The sequence below is a fragment of the Gambusia affinis genome, linkage group LG11 (assembly GCF_019740435.1).
Source record: "Gambusia affinis linkage group LG11, SWU_Gaff_1.0, whole genome shotgun sequence".
NCBI lineage: Eukaryota > Metazoa > Chordata > Actinopteri > Cyprinodontiformes > Poeciliidae > Gambusia > Gambusia affinis.
Window position 1 is genome coordinate 21,206,092 of NC_057878.1, and position 20,591 is coordinate 21,226,682.

Below are 20,591 nucleotides of genomic sequence, written 5' to 3' on the forward strand. Positions count from 1 at the left end.
TATCCTTTAGGACTATTAGCCTGCATCATTTACATGCTGATGAGGATCTACCAGGGCAGTTGGGTGAATATATCACATGTTTCATCAGCAATTTGAGAACATGCTCCTTTTCTCACTTTTCTACTAACGCTATTAATCTTGACCTATTTAAGATATTTAACAAATAATAATGAATTAGGTTAATGAGCCACGCTTTAACTCACACATGAACACGCCGAGAAGTGTTAAAATCACAGCTTTTAAATGTAAAAAAGATCTGATTTGAACAGGTCTCAACAATAACGGCAAAAACTTACTTAACAGGTAAAAACAAAAAACAGATCAAATATAAAGCCGTATTCAGCAACTTGTCTCAGACAGCTATATAAAAATCTGGTGGATCCGCTTTTGAACAGTCTAGTAGTTTCATGTTTTTCCTACAGCAGCTCAGAGGTTAGATACACTTTGATAACCTTCTCAGCTCCTCTCACTCTTCTCTTCAGCACCTCGACAGTGACTGTCAGCTGAACAACTCCCAAATCAGCAGTCGTTCCTGTGACTGGGTTGATGATAACATAATGCCTATGATGATGATGATTATTATTAAGAATACGGAAATTTAGATTTGTATTATCTGTAATAGTGATAATTAAAACTGGCAGAAGTAAATGTGGACTATTTCAATATGTATTCAATGAAACTATATAGGAGTTCCACTTTTTGATTTGAATTGTAGAAATAAAGTTTTTGATGATTTTTCCATTTATTGGGCTGCACCTCCATATCTATTTTAATGTCTTTACAAGACATGGTGAAAACCTTACCGTGAGGACACCATGCCATAATCCTGCTTCGCGTTTAAAGTCCAGAACATTTGCGATCGTTTCACCTATAAATCAAAAAGATCAGAAAGAACTACGGTAAGTCTAAATTATGAGGATAAACAATATTTGCGACATTTCATCCAACATGCTCAGTCTTCAGTTGCATTCAAAAACAAAAAGAATATTATTGAAGAAGAAAAGAGCCAAACAAGGAAAGAAAATTAACTTTTAGAAACAAATCTGGAGAGTGACTTCAGGCTACCAGTGGAGTTCGGAGTTATTTAGAGCAAAACTGGGGCACTGGAAGAAAGGAAGTGCTTTATGTTCTTGTTCTTTTCAAGCAGACCTGATGCAGGTCTGACAGACTGAAACACAACCAGCTGAAGGCAGCATAAATCAAACTGTAATTACACCACAGAGAATATGTGAGCTGCTGAATGTGAAAGGAGGAGGTTTATGATACCAAATATATAATGAGATATGCATTCAGTGATGATGATCTGTTATACCTGACCTGCTGTGTCTTTAAGGACAGGTAGAGCAGTCACAACCAATTCCCTTCCAATAGTAATTTATTTTTCACAATATTTACCTTCAACTTAATCAGAATTACGTAAGCTGGTTGTAGGTATACTTGTCTCTCCTCCTTAAATATCACTGTTCCAGTAATGAATAAATGATAAAGCACCAATAACTCATAGCAAGCAGAGTCCTCCCCACCTTCTGTGTAGCCGCAGGCCTGTGTGAGGGCCTGACAGTGAGCCAGCATGGCTGAATGCGACACAGTTATTCCCATGGTGCTTCCCTCTTTGCTTGTTTTATACTGAATTGAAGAAGCAAAGGAAAAAACAAATGAACAGAAATGTGTTTAAATTTAAAAAGCATTGCTGCTTAACAATTTTAACTAGTAAAAAATTGTTAAAATGTAAATAGTATACTAAATTTGCAATATGACACATAAAACATCTTTTTTAATAATGCAATTATTTCTTTATGTTAAACTGCACTTACTTCTATATAAGCAATGTCATTGCTGGCTTCCCGTACTGGCGGGTGCCAGTCTTTTGGAGGCTTCACAACATGCTTCCCATCTGTCACGAACCAAAGCAGCCGTGGCCAGCCTGCAGAGACGGAGACACAAAAATCCTTTCCAGCAAAATGAAACTAACATCACAAAGCAAGTAGAAACAAAAACAAACTAAAGTCGAACCTTTGAAAGTGACAACCTCCCCTGTTTGTGCTTTGGGCAGGCCTTTCTGACAAGCATCAGTGGTCAGTGCCAGCGTGACCCCGCAGCTGCCCAACAGAAAGCCAATCTGCTGACTGCCTGCATCCTGGGATAGCAAAGTGAGAGTTGGTTTCTAATAGAAAAGCTTCGGCTATCCTAACAATAAAATATTAAGACAGTCAATGCAGCCCAAATTTTAACAAAATAAAGTAACAATTTTGATGCATTTTAATGGGATTTTATGTGACAGGCCACCACAAAATAATAATTGGAAAATATAACAAAAATAAACAAATGCAAATAATAAAAACAAAAAGTGATGTGCAGTAATTAGGAGCCCCCTGTACAGTACAACCACTAACTGTTAGTAATTTGATATTAGTATAAATACAGCTGTTTATGAAGGTCTCAGATTTTTTTAGAGAACATTAGGAAACAAAAAGCATCATAAAATCCAAAAAACACATTCATTCATAAAGCTTATTTTACCAAGCTTTCATTTTGCAAAGAAGAATGAGAAATAGTTTCGCAAAGTTAGTAGAGAAAACCGCCGAAGATCTGCAGTTCTAATTGTAAAGTGTTGGTCCATCAAACAATCACCCAACACCACATTAAAATTTGTGGCAAAAAAAAAGAAAAAAATGTTCAAAGATTATGAATACTGTTACACAACATTGCATGCATTAATTAGAACGCTGAATGTTCCTGAATGTAGGGAAGGAAGAAAACTGAGTGACAGCCAACCGCTATAAAAAAAAGAAAAGACGAAGCTCTTGATCTGACACACTCATATTAGAGCTGCAAATTATCTTAGCGCAAGAGTCATGCTGGGAAAACTACACAGCTCAGAGGAGGTAAAGAAGAGGGAGACCAAGAGAGAGAGAAGGAAAATAGAAGAAAAGACAGACAGTGCAAGATAATAATCACAAAGAGAGAAATGACTGAGGGAAACAAAGAGAGGAGGAAGAGTGATCGGTGCTGTCAAAATGAGCCAACGAGGTTTTGACTCCTGAGAACAGTTGGCCCATGATCTAATATTTTGACTATAATTACTCTTCTTTTCACCCCACGCACCTTTTTTTGATTACAGCACAGTGTGTGCCAACAGCATGCTCATAAAGGCAATCAAGAACATCAATTACTATTCAGGCAGCGTAGCTAATGTGGATGAATTTAGCAAGGTATGAGATGATGAGTGCGCTGAAGTGGCATCGCATTATGGCGATTTGTAAGCAAACATGTCAGACACTGCGCTGCTGCTGTGGTGAGATAATGACACATAACTATAAACTACACGCTCTTTAGCCATCTTTAATAACCAAATAAAACAGAAATGATTCCCGTCAAATACTGTAACTGCAGAGCAGTGCACATCCAAGCTTATTAATGTCCAGCAGGGGTCAGTGCTGATTTCTAAATACACAAACTGAAGAGGTGTTGTTTGTATTTCGCTTTACCTTTCTGGTCAGTGGGACTTCAATCGGCACAGGTACCAGCTCTGCCAGGAGGCAGCCGTAGAAGGCTACCATGAACATCACGGGGTCATTGTTGGGGAAAACGAGCGCAACCTGGTGGAGAGGCAAACATGGAAAGATTAGGACTTGAGTATGCAACTGATCAACAGTACCACAGTGCCTTTCAAATGTATTCACAGTGTACAAGATTTGTCACATTACAGTCATGACTCTCAATTTATTTACTGTAAATTTGTTAGACAGACCAGCACAAATGCAGCACTTTTTAAATTTGTATTTTAAAAAAACACATATAGCTTTTTTCCCCACGTAACATTCATAAACTACTTTGCCTTGGTCACTCACCTGCTCAGGTTTGTGGCTGTCGTCATAAAATGTGAGAAAATTAAAGGGGTGTGAATACTTTTGCAAGGCACTGTAAAGCACTGACATTTCATCTGTATTGTATCAGTTTATGAAAATGACTTGTTTTCGCTCCCTGAGAAATAAAGCTATGATAAATATTAGGTTTTAGTTGGCAGTCGATGTGCTTAGTTAAACACAAAGATTGAAAATAGAAGAAACACCAAACCAATGTTTATGTGAGGTTTGGCATCTATTCCTGCATAAACCCCAGAAATGCTATCTTTCCAACAGTGCACTCACTTTGGAGTTTTATAGATTCTGAAATGTTTAAATGATTCTCTGGCTCCAAAGATTACCCATGGCATTTTGAGCATTTCATGCTCATCAAATACATTAGTTATTTCAAGTGGATGTGATTGGATAAATAGCTTTGCATCTTTTCAGAAATGAGAACACAGCTGGATCTCATGACTTACTCTGTCTCCAGGCATTAGCAAAGGCTCATTTCTGCTGCTCAGCTTGTTTAGCAAAGTGTAGGCCAATTTCTGACTGCGGGTCCAAAGTTTACCTGCACAAATTAATGCACACCATCAAATACATGCAGAGCATAATTTCATAAGAAGAGCTGATAACGGTTTTATATTCTTTGCTCCACTGCTGGGCTCGTTCTCCACAGGATTATGCCTACCATAGGTGAGTGTGTAGATGGGCTTGCCGGAGTTGTCGAGTGCTGTCAGACAGGGGCTCTTTGGATGAGTGGTGCCCCACCTTTGCAGGGCTGCTGGCAGAGAAGGAGGCCAGTTGGTGACCGCCCCGAGAGGCTCTCCCTCCAGGGGGCTCATCTGCTGGCCCTCTGGCCTGGGCTGGTTGGGATCTGGCTGCTGGACTGAAAACAGAGGAAAGAGCATCTTTCTGAGAGGGTGGATTAGTGGGTATTCTGAGTATCAGAGCAGAACTAGGCCCTGAGCTGTTTTCAAATCTAACAACCATGTTAGGAGAACGTGACACAGAAACAGATGGGATTAAACAACAATGTGTGAAGGAAATGGAGGATGAAAAGTTTTCACAACCATTTTTTTTATTTATCTTTCAAAGGTTTTAACTACTTGGGGGGAAATAATAATACCAGTTAAATTCAATCTTACTGGCAAGTCAGAGGTTTTAAGCAGAGCTTGCAGGTGAAGACTCTTGCCAAATAAAACAATTTTGTTTGGAATAAAATGTGTTCAGTCGGCTGCTGTTTTACCTCTGTGCGTTTTTCTGTTCACAGCAAGCAGATCACTACACCATCTGTGACAGAACCAGCCAGCCCTTACAAATACCTGCTGATGAGTTGCTGCTCCAGACAGTTTTTCATCTAGACAATGTTTATTCAAGGTGGCACAGGACCACCCAAAGCACCATGCCAGGAATGTAGGAAATAGATGGACTGGGCTGGTCGTCTGTGTTCACTCATTTCTTGTCTAATAAATCCTTCATGCTGAGTGATCTCAACTGCAAATAAAGTCAAAAAACTGAAAGTGCTCAATTTTGAGATTCTTAAGGCATGACTGCTTCAGAAACCTTTTCCAGCAATCTGGGTACTTTTCCCAGGTCATCCTAAAACCTGTTATCTTATAAAACAAATTTATAAGACAGAAATTTGGCCCAGAATCTACAATTGTGGGCAGTAGTACTTTTGTTGCTACCCTGAACCTTCCAAATATAGTTTTGTGAAGGAAAGAAAGCCAAACTTGTTAAACTGCTTGATTTTTCTATGCATTATATTTCAGGAATTCCAGATTTTAAACTGATCTGCAGTTCATAATTTTTAAAGATTATATATATTTCATAGCAAAAAAAAAAACAACATACAAACATTTTAAATAAGCATAAACGGGTCACAATTAGCCACCTCCCTTGTTTTATCAAAGAATACACATACATTTTAAAAAAGGAGCCTTTTTATTACAGCCAGTAAAGCAGAAGGTCACTACAACATTTGGTCTGAAATGGCCCCGTCTGGAAATCTCTAATGATAACCAGAGTACAACTCTTTCCTTGACAGGAATATGTCGAATGGATTCATGCTCGTTTATTGGCAACACAGAAAAAGAATGAAGTTTGCACAAAAGATAATCTCTGGAGGAAATGTGAAAGAGCTTCGTGGAAGTAAACAGGTGGAGCAGATGGATTCCTCCTCAGCCAACAAAAACAATTAAAAAACAACTGAAATCTTGGATTTAAGGGAAGGAACAATGCAAACTTGAGGGAGGGTGACACAAGATGGTTCATGCCACAACTACTTAACTCGAGCAGGGAGTAAACAGCCAGACCACCAAGAGGAGCTATTTGTGAGCATAAGGTTTCGAAACCATATGCTTTCTTTGACAGCAGTTTTTACGTTTTATGTTCACAGTCAATATCAAATATCTGCTGATGTCCAGAGAGTGTTAAATTAATATCCTCTCTATAGACAATCCTCCTGTTGTTTTTTGCCACAATGGCCTCAGCTGCAAAATCTACTTTTCTGTGAAGAAGACTGTGTTAAGGCAGCTGCAGTCTGACTACAAAATATAAATTATTTAGATGACAGTTTTTAAGAGTAATGTGCTTATGCATCCCTGTTTAGATCAGAGTAGAATTTGGTCAGAAATAGAATTTGTTTAGTTGAATGCCACCTGGATTTTAGTGCTAAGACATTACAGTTTTTGGAAAAAGTTGTCACTACCCTCTGTGCTGAATTGCAGTTTAACTGGGTTTACAACAGAATGCTTTTAAATCAGACCATAAGATTAGATCTCCAAGCTACTGTGTGTCTTCACTTTGCTCTCCTTCCTGGAAATAACATAATATAAATCTTCACTCCATGAGTTTTGGTTTACTCCCACCACATTTATGTCCATTGTGGACATTGTTTTATGCACCAATGTTCCAACTTGTTGTTACAAACACAATGTCATCACTCTTTCATGACTTTGGCTGCATTTTTATATGATCTGTACTAGTTTTTTCTTTGATGTAGTTATGCATTCTACATATTTCTGCAAGCAGTAATTATAGGAGAAACAATCTTCTAAGAGTAATTGGTCCTGAATGGTAGTGAGAATGGATACAACAAACAGTCCAGGAGATTAAGTGTTCCTAAAAGATCTGAAGGATATAATTTCAGGGAAGCATAATGGAAAAAAAAAAAACCTTAAGTGAGGTATCTGTTTGGACTAGAGATGCGAAACTTGAAGAATTATAGGTCAAGAATCCAATTAATAGGTTGGAAATAATTTGGTTAGTAGCGAAAACAATTACTTTTAGGTCATCTTACCATCTAAAAGCTCCTCGAAGTCGTCAACAAAGAATTCACGTAATGGTGGACGCTTTGGTCTCTTTAATGTATTGAGCAGCTGCTGGATTTTGTTGGAGACACGACTGTTGACAGGAACACCTATAAAATGAGTTTGAAGGGAGTGAGAGGTAAGAAGCGAGGGTAGACGTAAACAAGGCAAAGCAGAAATGTGACGGGAAACGAGCATGAAATACATAAACAAGGAGGGATGTTGCAGTGGTGGGATGTGTAGATGCACAGATTGATGAAGCAATGAAAAGAGCATAGAATAGATAGGGGAAAAGGTCAGCCAGGTGGTTTGGTGCAATTTAGAGGACAATGAGCTGTCACACTGCAGCATGACAACAAAACAGAGGAACCGACACCTGGAGGTCAAACATTCAGCCAGGAATCTCTAAAAATACAAGTAAACCTCAAAAAAATAAATGTAAAAACAGCACGCCACCTCCTGCTGCCTAGCAACAAAGATGTCCTCTCTGTGGCATGTAAATTATAAAATGTCTATAAAGGTGTCCTTATCACACATACTAAAACAGATCAGAATCAGTAGATCATTAGTTTGAATGTGCATAAATAAATACACATGCATACTTTTCATATGGTAAACATGACAACACTTTAAAATCAAATGTAAGAGCAGACAAAGCACAGAGACAACAAACTGAATACAAATGAGGACCGATGTCCTGTTAGATTTTCTTCAAGTACTGCTTCTCAGACTAGATTTATCAGACAATACATTCACCATTTAATTTCACCCTTAAATTATGAAAAGGGGGGCTTTGCTAGACATTCCAGACAGCCAAGGGAGCTGAAAGCCACAGCTGTACACAGCGTGCTGCATCTATCTTATAATAAAAGCCCTGAGTAAGACAGATGCTGCCTCTTTATGTGGGCACAGATGTACTGGGAGTTAATGTGTGGGGGTCAGCAGCCCCTGATTGGCCAATTAGGAAGACCCGGTGCTCAAGGGACATAAATCCCACCAATTAATGAGCCCTGATCACTAATATCAAAGCCAACCAGGACCCATCTATTAAAGCACTATAATTAATCTGTATATGACTTTAGTAATTTATGCCTCAAAGAGTGGTTTTGGTGTAAAGAAAAATGTGAAATCTTTCAACAGAAACTTTATATTGCTTAGACTAATAAACCAAAGTATAATAAAGATGCATTTAAGGTATAACAACTGTGTTCTGCTAAATTTCAATTACTGTTAACAAACCCAAATAAACCAACATGTGTTACTTCCATCTGTCAGAAATATTTCAAGGTCCTGACCGTGTCTGCGGGTCTGAGCCACAAGACTGTTCCAACCACTTCTGACACAAAAATGGCTCATAAATACATAGTTTCATTTTCCCCATATTTGTTGATGCAGTTAGGTTTTCTAGTTTTCACAGTATATTCAAACAGAAGACGTCTGATTTGTGTAGGTGCATTTGATGTGTAGACCATTTTCAGTCATGGATTATAACTATACTATAACCACAGTGCCCCAGGTTGTAATTAAAATGCAGTATCGTTCCAATTTGGAGATGTTTATTATGGTTTCAATTGAAACCAAGGGCATGAATTAATAAATTAATTGAATATTCCGCAGCTGTTTTTAGTAGCTTCTTCTAGAAAGCTGAACACATATAAGAAACAAACTTGTCCTTAAAACACTTGGACTAAAGAGATTGTTTCAGGCCAATCCATTTGTTTAGCATTTATTCCCATTCAGAGCTCTGATCTCTGAATGACGTCACATCCAAGTTAAGCCTGTTCTAGTTGCAAGTCGGAAAAGCACAAAGATATGCTATTTGTTTCGGTGCTAACCATATTCAGCAATATACGCCGATTGGGCATAACAATGTACAGCATATCTCTCAGTAGTATGTGTTAGAAGCTAACGAGTGCTATGCACCACTGGTTTGAATAGACGAACTGTCAAAAGTGCTAATAAACAGTTTACACCTGCATTTCTCACTAAATCATTAAATCCACAAAACCCACAATGGATCCAGAACCAGAGACCACTGAGAGACTTTCTTGGTCAGCATTTTAACTTCTAGAAGCTTTACTTATGACTGACAACTGAAAAATCCAATTTCTGAGTATAAAGATGACGCACCATTAGTCTCATATGTCTAAAACAAATGCTTCCAGTAGAATTAAGAAAGCTCCACATGTTTACATTTGGCATGGTAGGATAAAAAAGGTTTCACTCCCAACCATTTGACATGCAGGCAGCACCTGGAGGAGACTTGGTGATCCAAAGAGGATGCCTTTCTGTGAAGGACAGCTGCAAATATTTTACTTACCTCCCTTGCCGTCCTGCTCACTGTGTGTAGTAGAAACATAAATGTGGCTCCTCATCCAACAGAAACTGGTCAGATGTCACATTTAAACCAAAGAACCACTGAAAGCTACTGATAAGTAAGACATTCCTAGAAAATCAACTTAAAAGTTAAAGTATAATTGAAAAGAAAATGCTTGGTTACCAATAACTGTGCCACATATAATATTTTCTTTTATTTCATTTTCCCACTGAATACATTTTCAGTTTCAAATTGTTCTACTGAAATAAAACATTTATTTAAATTTAGACTTGTTACAAACCCTAACTAGGGGTGCAGAAAGACTGAACTCAATGTGTGGCTAATGAATGAGTTTTGAAATGGAAGCAGTGACTGACAGCCGCCATCGCTGAAGCATCTGTAGAGCTACAGGCTAACCGGCTGGTGTCACACATTTCAGTGAGAAACATAGACTGATGGCTCTGAGCTTTATCACTTTGAGCGAAGGAACCAGAATGGCAATATGTTAAATATTCACAAGGCTGGATGACCAGTTCCATCTGTTTACACTGTCTTCTTCTACAGAAATCAGCTGGGTTAGAAGAGGCTAAAAACACAGTCAAGCGAGCACACTGTATTCCACACTTCAGCTTTTCAAATACTTTTACAAAGCAAAGCGGCAACCTAACAGCAGAGGCAAAGGCAGAACTACAAAAACACACATACACACACACATCAATACGCAAGCAGCTTAGTGCTCAAACGCCAGCCTGCCACAGAACTGGAGGAACAATTATAAATACCATCGATTAAAGTCAGGGATCCGTCACCTCCCCACTCACAGCCTGGAGGAGAGACATATCAACGTGTCAGTGAAACAATCCTACCAAGCTTCTGTGCTTGAATGTGTGAGAAATCTACTGGCTGCCTTGCATAAGTCAGACTGTGATAGCAAACAACAGAATGAGAAAACATGGCAATGAATACATCTTATAAATGCACTCATTGAACATCTACCTTCACTGCAGAACACTGGGTGGGTGAAGTGATGTTTAATATCTGTTAGCAGATAGTCTGCATCGGTACAGTAAGACTCTGCTGATTGTGCTGTGGTTTTTAGGTTGTCATGTTATTAAAATGCTGATGAATGACTAACAGAAAGAAGAAAGGAATGTCAAGAGGATGATGGATCCATTTTTACTATATGACAGGGTTGTCATTTTCTGATGAAAACTTGTTTAACTTTAATTCTTCCTGCTGTTTTTAAGACAGGTACACTTGTTACATATTATTGATATGAATTGTAAAAACACTGCAGTAGCACTATGTATATTGCTTGCTAATAAATACATATATTTTATCCATCACACAGACAGACACCATCGCTATTGGTAACAGAGTTATACCTTTAAGTGCTTTGAGAAAGTGTTAATAATCCTTGAGTGTTTTTACTCTTTGTCATTTTCATGAGATTTAATATGATAGACTGTCACAAATTAGTAAAGAATTGATAAGTGGGGAAAAAAAATAACCAACATAGTTTTCAAGAATTTTAAACCTAAATCCACTTGGGAATATGTAGCAAAACGTGAAACTTCATTTGAAGAGATCTTCTCTGTCCAATCTGACTGCAAACAATGAGCAAAAATTCAGTCTCTAGATTAGTAAAGCTGGTCGGTACACACTTACCACAAATATATTGTAGTTGTAACTGCAGGAAAAAGTGGCTCTATAAAACAATAACTCAGCGGGGCTGAATGCATGCCACACTTTTCAGTTTTTGAATCACAAAAATATGAATATGATCAGAAAATCAGTATCCTTTACTTGTTTTCACTTCACAATTATAGTCTACTGTGTGTTTGTCTATCACATAAAACAATATTGAATGCACTAGATAGCACTTTAAAAGCAAGTTTAAAACAGCACCAAAGTGCTGTACAAAATATTATTACAGAATGTGACCAAATGTAGAAAACCTAAAAGGGTATGAATGCTTTGTTTATTTAATCAGCACATCAAAAGATGCACCTTAACAGTGATTAGTACATACAACACTAACACAAATAATTAGCTACTCTTGTATGAAGTTATAATTTTCTATTTAAAGCCCTTAAAAAGAAATTATTTCCTTCCTCTAATTATCATAATTATCTCTGCTGAATTATTAGTAACAATATTTGCAGATAAAATTGCTGTGAGTTTTCCAGAGGGGTTGGAGAGGCTGTTTCCATGACACAGTGAGAGGGTCAGCTAGCGGGGTCAGTTGTGCCTGTCAGAAAAGCTGACGGATGGAGGGCTGGACAGAGGGACAGACAGCAGGGAGGAGAAGCTCTGTGTGTGCGAGTGAGGCTGAGGAGGAGGAAACTCACCATCTGCGGTCTCCATCATGCTGGCATGGTGGTTGTAGCTGCGGGAAACGGCTCGGACCGAGCCCACCTGGGGCCGCTCCAGGTGAATCGAAGAGCGCTCGGACAACCCCGTCACGTCGGGGGGTGCTGAGTGGTTATCTGTGATGAGTGGGGTGTCTGGGGTTAAAAGGTCAGCTTGTACTTTGGGCTGTCATTATGAAACACTCTGTCCTGACATATTTGTCTTTAGACAGAACCTAGAGGCTGTAATGAGGATTCATTTTGAGATGTGACTCCACAGAAGATCAGGAAAGGATGACAGCTTTATTGAAGGATTGTTTAACTGAACATTTAGGCTGATCAGAAAACAAAGAACACGAACATTCAATGTTCAAATAACTCTTTTTAACATATTAAAGTTTAACATTTGCTCAACAAAGGACCTCCATTTCTGAACAAACTCTTTGTCTTGGTGATTTGTGATGCACCAAGCTGTCAGTAGGATATTTAAATAGGCCAATTTTGCCTTCATCAAATCTTGAAAAATCTTTTTATGCATCAACTAAAGGCATCAAAACATAAAACTGCTCCTTTTGTGATCTGCAATCAGATTAACAGCATGTTTTGTGATGCATTTACATTGAAATGAAATAAAGGTTTTGGGCAATTAGTTTAGTTCAAACACAGACTTCACATTTGATTTTATTATATTAACATTTCCTTGCCTGGTGTAAATAGTGGGAAGAAATACCTAAAACCACATGTCTGTGTATATTATTATAGTCTTAACTTATTGCTAGTTAAGAAATTCCAATAAGTTTTGCAAGTTGGTTAACATCGACATACTTTTACTCCAATATAATTAACCCAATATTATTTACTTAAAATAATTAATACAACTAATTGCTACTATTTCTAGAAAATAGTAATCTGGTTCCAAATCTGGTTCCAAATCCCTGTGTAAGTGCTACATCTTTAAAACTCTTTTTTTCCCCCCACATATGCACAGCAGTCCTGAAACATCTTAGAGATGATCCACAGGGGTGGCATGTGTAGCTGTGGGATTGGCTCCAGGCATCCCGTTGGTATTTTCCACCAGACCGCAGAGAAAAATGTGTGGAAGATGAGGAGGGAAGAGACAACATCCAAACATAGCAGCACGTCTTTAGAACTATTTACTGTAGCAAAAGTGCATGCTGAAAAGTCACAGCTTAATGCTTTTATCTGCTGACCTATATTTCCACTTAGAAAAATAGTCATCAGCCTTTTGATTAAAATCTGACATGTTTCCAAAGTGTGGAATTAAACTCTTGTTCTGTCTCTTCTACATATTTATGGCTCTGTGAGGGGTCTCCAGAAGAAAATCTACAGCTGTTAAATATATGTGTGGCTCACCACGGCACAAAAATCACATAACTTGTTGCTTGTCAGAAAAAATAGCTAAAAAATGGAGTTAAATTAGGTCAAAATAAAATTGCTTGACAAACAAAATAAGGAAAGTTTTGAAGTTGAACTGAGGTATTAAACAGACATTTTTTTAAGTGTTGTGGTGAAATAAAATAAGGATGAAAATAAATTGATGGTGTATCTCAATGGATATGAGTTCAAAACAACTGCATCATCAGCATTTGTCTTGAAAGATGTGCCTTAAAACCCACAAATCCAGTTTCTTGTGCATTTCCATCCACACAACCTTCAGCTGCTGCCTTCGTGTGATGGTATATCAGCAGTAAGTGCCTCGTGGTAAGGTGAGTGATACACACACCGAGTATTTAACGGGAGAGAAGGAGCATGGTAACATTGGACATTTATTTACAGCTTCTAACAGCAGCAGTCACTCTGGCTACTTTATGACAACAGCAACCTTGAGAAGGAGAAGACATCTCTATCTTGATAGAATATGGCCGAGCACAGACTCACACCAGCAAACACACACAGATGAGGTCAGAAGAAACCAGATCGTGATGAAACATTTAGCGATAAATAAAGTGAATCTCATTAAACAGCTCTGTTATGGCAACCAGAGCAAGCAGATTTGGATTTGGCTGTGATACGACAGAGAGCTTCTTCACATGACTAACAGTTAGACAGTGGCCACTAATTTGAAAAATTTGATTTAAGCCAATCACTGACTCCATCTGTTGCACAGAAACTCAACATGAAGATTTTACCTCTCACATGTTCTTAAAAAGTGCTGACCTCCCCAAAAAACATCGACTGAAAACACCAAACAGGGACAAGAAAAGGTCCAATTGTGCATTCATTGCTTTGCATATGAATATCCCTTCCTATATTCAGGCTACAATCACAAACTTCTGTGTATTTTATTTGGATTTTTGGAAGCAGGTAAGTCTCACAAATTTCTGAGCTACATGCTAAACATGTGTGTGGTGAAAACCCAGATTTTATGGTGAATCACAGTGGTAGCAACATTCCACAGGACAACAAACATAAAAATACACTCAGACTTACAGTAGGATGGGTTTGTGGCCTAGTTGAAGTCCAGACCAAAATCTAACTGAAATTCTTGAAGATGGATTACCACAATCTCAATCTGACTGAACTCAAGCTATTTTACAAAGAAGACTGACAAGAACATACTGAAATTTGAATGCGTTATGGTTCAAGCAATACTTTGCAAATCATTGTGTGTGTGTGTATCGCTGCATCTGCAAAAATAAACACTGAGATACGAGACTGACCTAGCTGGGTGTGTGCCATGAGGTCTGCTAGTGCGGTCGCAGTGGCGTTGGCGTTGAGAGCAGCGTGAGTGGCGCTGTTGGTGACAGATCTGCCTCCTGGGTGGGATGAGGTGGATGAGGCTGAGGAGGAGGTGGACGAGCCCTGGATGACCCGGTTGAACCAGTGCTCGACTGCTGGGTGACTGTGACCCTGATAGGGCGTGGATGTGGCTAGGCGTCCCTGCCGTCGCAGCGAGCCTTCATCTTCTGACGCTGACGAGGTGTCTGTGTTGAAGAGGTCAAAACAGAGGTGAGTCAGAAGAGCAGGAAAGAAAAAAAAAAAAAACAACACCATCCATGCAGTCACTAGGGGTAAATGGAGGAAGATGAAATAGGATGCCAGCTGACTTTTTGCAGGAATCTAATGATTTTCAGTTAAAAGTTTATAAAAATACAAAAAATATTTGATTTATTGGATCTCTGTGTATTGCAGAGGGTAGAAGTCACAGTAAATAAAGGTCACTGATTTAAAAGACCAAATTTAAAAATAATCTTTTTCCTGTTTGAGAGATCCTGGTAACAATCTCTGGTGTGAATGTTGTCACTGAGTAAAGACAACTCATGTTCGATATCAGGAAAGTGTTTCACATAACACCTTGTTTCCACTGAGCGCTATGGCGCAGATCAGTGCTGTTCATGACCCCATTTTGTTTGTTTAAAAACAGACACCTGTCTCACCATTCTTGGTACTCCCTTCAGATGAACTAACACAAAAAAACAAGTGTCTAGACATGGGTTTTATTTCCTTTTTGAAAAAACTGGAAGAACAATCCAATACTATTTTGATATAGAATACTAAATACATGAAGGCATATAGAGTTCAGCTTTAAAGAAAAAAAAAACATAAGTTGAGTTAAATCAAAGCCAGTTTCTCTGTTTAGATCAACTGTTAGATGAGAACAGTTGGTCTCATCAAAAATAAGCATGAAAACCTTCAAAGCAGCATCAGGATAATTCAGAATGAATAGATTCATTTTCATCTTCCAAGCACGTCTCTGCTTCAAATAGGTTCACATAGATTGAAAAACAGAAGTGCTTCTTTTGACTGATGTTCTGCAGACATGAGTTCAACAAGAGGATTAAGCAGTAGGGAGAAAAAAAAGATTTAAAAATAATTTTAAGGAAAAGCCAGAGTTTTTCCAGCCATTCCTCTTTCAGTGTGAAAACGGTGCAGGTTTTAAAGAAAAATACAAAAATCCTTCAAACATCTTAAAATATTAGATGAAAGATTTTCAACCTGCTGTGCATAACAAAGCATTAATGAATTACAAAAACTACCCACAGAGAGTGAGAGACAGGCATTAAGAAAACAGAAGGATTTAGAAGACGGATTTCAACCCTGTGTGTGATCAGCACATGCCTGATGGATATTCTTCTCCTAAAACGTCTTCAGATGATTATTCTTTCTAATCACCCACAGAATATATTAACAAGACAAGTCCACCAGCTGAGACGCTATTAAAAACTGCTGCTGCCCGCTTTAAGCTGATATTTGGTTTTGTCGAGGCTGTCAGAAGAAGGACGGAGGAGGTGGAATTAGAATGAACCAATTTAATGTCTCTGCCATCGCAGGGCTCATGTGGGTTATCTCACATATATAATTCTGTTTGTTATCCCTCTGTCCGTCTTTGCTCTCCCTCACTCTCCAGTAACTTTGACACAGTTAGGCGAGCGAGGGATGGAAGGAGAGGGTCAGGGAATAAATTTAAAGTATAAACAGGGAGGCTGAAGGTAGAAGGCATATATATGTCACCAGGAGACAAAGTTATGTACAAAGAGAAAGTGTCTGGGTCAGACTACAGGGTTGTAGAAGCAGTCATAAGTACATACAATAAAAAAGGAGGTAAAACAGACTATAACTGAGTCCTCAGTTATTGCGCCAGTGGTATATGTCTTCCCACAAACAAACAACAAAATAGTAAAACTCCTATGTAGTGGTAAATAATGCCAAAGAAAGCACCTCTTCATAACCTGAAGAAAATGGGAGCAACACTGAAACTATGTGCAAATATTAACATTCAATTTCCTTATAATGATCATTATAATTTTTCCTAAGCTAAATGCACCTGGTTAAATATAGAAGAAATGTATATAATCTGCACAACTATTTTTCCAAAGTGAACTAGGATGAGGAGTGGTGTAGCTATCAAATATAAAATAGACATTAATTTCAAATAATATTCAAAAATATTTAATTCATCCCAACAGGAAATTAAATGATGTAGAAACTGAAATTATCCAAATTTACCTAAAGAGTCACTGTAGATGGTTCTGCTGCTGGACAGCAGAACAATGAAGTAACAGCAGTACGTAGTCAGAAATATACTGAGGAGAAAATTGATTTGGGCTGAAATATTTACAATATTTATCTATCAAACAGCAGGTGGCCAATTAGAGAGCTTTCTAATGTTTTCTTGTGAATCTCAAATTATACTATAAATAAATAAATCAAACACATTCAATCTTTTCTGTTCATTTGTCTGTTCATATACTTTCACTGTTCACAAAGAACAAAGAGTATTGAACAAATATTTTTTCAATAAATTGTAATATTTTGGAAATTCCTGCCATAGAGCTGAAATAATAGTTCAGTAAAGCTTTTCAAAGAATAAACTGTGGCCAATTGCAAGATCTCAAGACATGTCAGCTGTCTATTCCAGCAGTGAGAGCGAGAGAGAAGCTGATATAAAGCAGATAACAGGAAGGTTGTATAGAGTAAAGCAAAACTGCTCAGTTTTATCCATGTGAGCTTACAACCTCTTTTACCACAGAACATGCTGGAACTGAAATTGTATTGATAATCTATGCACAATAATAGGTGCACAAAGATTGCTCCTTTTATGCTAATTGTGCTAATTGCTAATATAAAATTCTAAAGAAAGACTAACATGTTTTCTCCAAATCTGGTTTTGGTTAACAAAACTTTGATTTACGGTCCTGATATAGATTAACTAATTACTTGTCATGAAAGGAAGGCTAAGAAGATACTTTGAATCCTGCTCTAATGCCTTCTTATATATATATATGTATATCAGTTCTTAAATGGTAATGCATAATCAATATTGGAGGGTCAAAGCTTCAGGAAAACCTGAAATTGTGAAAGTAGACACAACACTATGATGGATGCATGTTTAATTTAAACTAAACATGTTGCCACAATTTAGGTTTATGATCAAGGCAAATGAGAATAAATTGAATCCTGTGAATAGGAACATGGCTGCTATGACAACTAAACTGGGAGGGAGCATTCATGCAACCTTGTTTGATGCAAATTTACTCCTGAAATTGTTAAGCTCAAGGCCACTACAGAGGACAGGCGGATTTCAAAGGTATTGTCCAGTTGGTCAAGAACACCTGAATCTTAAAGTATGCTCTTGGTTTTTAAAGTATGCTCACATACCTTAACGGAGAACAATAAAAACCCCAGAGTTTGAAGGCATTCACTCTTTCTTTTCACTGTTGAAGATCTTCATCTGGTTATATGCTCCTCTGTTATGTCCTCTCTTTTAATTTAAGCCTTGAGGCTCCAGCTCTCCCTCTCTCCTTCCACCCATACACCAATAATAAAAGGCACAGCAGCGTTTGAGACATTGTTAACAAATCAAACACAAATTATTCACTGAAGAATTAGAAGAAATATGAAAGTACCGAGCGGGGCCTTGAAAGCAGAAAGATGTAAAAAGGAAATAAAATATCTAAAGCTCAAATGAACTGGCCCACACAATACAAACAGTTATAAAAACAGGCAAAAGGTCGACATTGAGAGATGAAGTTAAAAATCTGATAACGCCTCCATGATGCAGCACATGTGGGAAGGTCGGCCTGGGAACACGACGTCAAGAACTGAGTCCTTTGTAGTCACAAAGAATGAACACATTCATCAAACTACACACTTTCTTTCCAGAGGCAAATACTTGGCAACATCTTTATTAATCACTAGAGCAAATCAGGGTCACCATCCCACACTCCAGTGCTCATGGGATTGAAGCTCCAGTGAGAACATGGATATCTCAAACATAAGGAGTTCGCTTTAGCTCAGGTGAAGTTGGAGAAGGAGACTCACCGGGTGGAGTGCACGCCTCGACTGAAGACTGAACTAACACAGATCGTCTCTTTGAGGGCATTGGCATTTTCCTCTCTTTGTACTTTGCCAAAGCAGCTTGGACGGCCTCTGTGTGCAGATCTACAGAAAGTTGTTTGTTTTAGGTGATTGTAGAAAAGAAGCAGTCAACATTTTGATTTTTTAAAGATTGAGCTGTTTTTTTGTTTTTTGTTTTTTTTTTACCAGATCTGAAGCGCTCATCACGGGCATTGCCAGCCCGGGACTTGTTGTGTTTGGAAACTGGTAGAACAACTTGGGAGGAGGCCTGGATCCTGTTGTCAATTTGCAAAGATGGATCTACGCCTGCAGACAAAACAGAACTGAAGTTTGTAGAAAGAAACAAAACATCAATTGAATAATGGTACATTAATCAATTTATGGAAAGTCCTCTTAATGGAATCAAGTGCGCTAATTATTTTTCAACCAGATTTATTTTTTATCATATAAATGTAATCCTTTAATACTTAGTCTGCTTTCTTTGCATTTATCAATTTGAAAATTAGAAAGTATTTGACTCAACCAGTCTCTCTTACAGCTTTAAAAACTGAATCAAAGTTTTCCAAATAAAGTAAATACAGATTTCACAGATGTAACTGAAAGGAGATGATTAGATACCAAGACTGTCCAGAAAGAGCACACATTAAATATTTACTAATTAGCACCAGAGGAGAAACCTAAAACCTTCAACACCAATCTTCCAATCACTGGCTTCACTTCTTCCTTCAAACCACACAAAGTATTCACACACTTTGAACATGCTGCATCAGTCCACACTCAACGCAATCAAAGAACTTCAGTGCATTTTACTGGGATTTTATTTTAACTTTTCTTTAACAAATGAATATCTGAAAAGTGAAGCATTATTCCATATTGAGCCACCCCATGTCATTACTTTGTTTAACCCCTAAGCTGAAATTATAGTTGCACATCTTGTAAGATATGCCTCTGCCATGGACTTCACTTTTCGGTCATTTTTGCTAAATAACTCAAGTTCAATAATATTCAAAACAGAGTGTCGGTTGGGATATTGAACCTATACAACCTAAACCTGTTTTAATGTCTTCACAGCTTTATCACTGACCTGCTTCCTTATTGTACAGTTCATTCTTGTAACCCCTGTTGCTTTACAGCATTTGGCAGCTTTCTGGTAAACCATTTAGCCTGCAACATATTGAATTTACCTGGCCTATCAGTCACCCATCCATCCATCCAGCTATCTAACAGCAGGGCTTTTCAGTGGTAGCTAAACAAGAATCAATTATTTCTACGCGGTCAGCGACTCTCAGAGAGCAGCAGCAGACACACCGCAGAGCTTAATTGCATAATTCAATTAAATGTACATTTCTGATTTTGTCAAATGAGCATTAAACATATGAGATACAACACTGAAAACATAAAACATTCATAGACCGATAGTGTGTGTTTGGCATTCAGTGTATGCCTTCACACGTTAATATATGCCCCTTCGTGGCTCTGACAGTCCGGTCACACAACAGTCTCTCCGCATCTCCCGAAGGCAAACAGGTCCATAAAGCAAGCCAGGACGGTAGACCCGGTTGCTGGGCAGAACACCCCACCCAGAAACACAACACTCAGCCAATCAGGGGTCTGCTCGGTCACAGCAGATGTCTTTATTGGTTCTCAGCGCACACTGATGAATTTATATCACCTGTCTCAAGACAGCACTTGGTTACTGCTGTGAGTCATAATGATGCATGTCTGTGTATCTCCTCCTACATACCAAATATGACTGGTTTCTGACAAAAATCGAGTAAGAAGTTGCAGTCACAAACAAAAGCTACATCGATGAAATCAATGTACTTTATGTCGCTAACTGTAAAGTGATAGCTTTAAAAACGTGCTTAAGAAGAATAAAGTGAATTTATGCTCTTAAAGGTTTATTCCTCAGTAATCAAATGTAATATTCAATTTTATTCAA

At 38.1% G+C, this 20,591-nt stretch overlaps 1 protein-coding gene across 7 annotated transcripts in view; it reads right to left on the reverse strand.

The window, feature by feature from the left end:
• Positions 1-20,591, reverse strand: part of dip2a (disco-interacting protein 2 homolog A) — an 87,864-nt gene that overhangs the window by 14,220 nt on the left and 53,053 nt on the right. For 3 of the 7 annotated variants that reach the window (XM_044131973.1, XM_044131974.1, XM_044131972.1), the window contains exons 3-15: positions 18,836-18,955; positions 18,614-18,733; positions 14,512-14,775; positions 11,831-11,968; positions 10,262-10,303; positions 7,153-7,272; positions 4,540-4,737; positions 4,328-4,419; positions 3,489-3,599; positions 2,014-2,137; positions 1,815-1,924; positions 1,524-1,626; positions 804-868 (exon numbers count right to left, since the gene is read on the reverse strand). In XM_044131973.1, coding sequence (XP_043987908.1) covers positions 804-868; positions 1,524-1,626; positions 1,815-1,924; positions 2,014-2,137; positions 3,489-3,599; positions 4,328-4,419; positions 4,540-4,737; positions 7,153-7,272; positions 10,262-10,303; positions 11,831-11,968; positions 14,512-14,775; positions 18,614-18,733; positions 18,836-18,955 — 1,607 coding nt within the window. The remainder of the gene's footprint in view (positions 1-803; positions 869-1,523; positions 1,627-1,814; positions 1,925-2,013; positions 2,138-3,488; positions 3,600-4,327; positions 4,420-4,539; positions 4,738-7,152; positions 7,273-10,261; positions 10,304-11,830; positions 11,969-14,511; positions 14,776-18,613; positions 18,734-18,835; positions 18,956-20,591) is intronic. The other 4 variants (XM_044131977.1, XM_044131976.1, XM_044131975.1 and 1 more) reach the window with 2 other exon arrangements.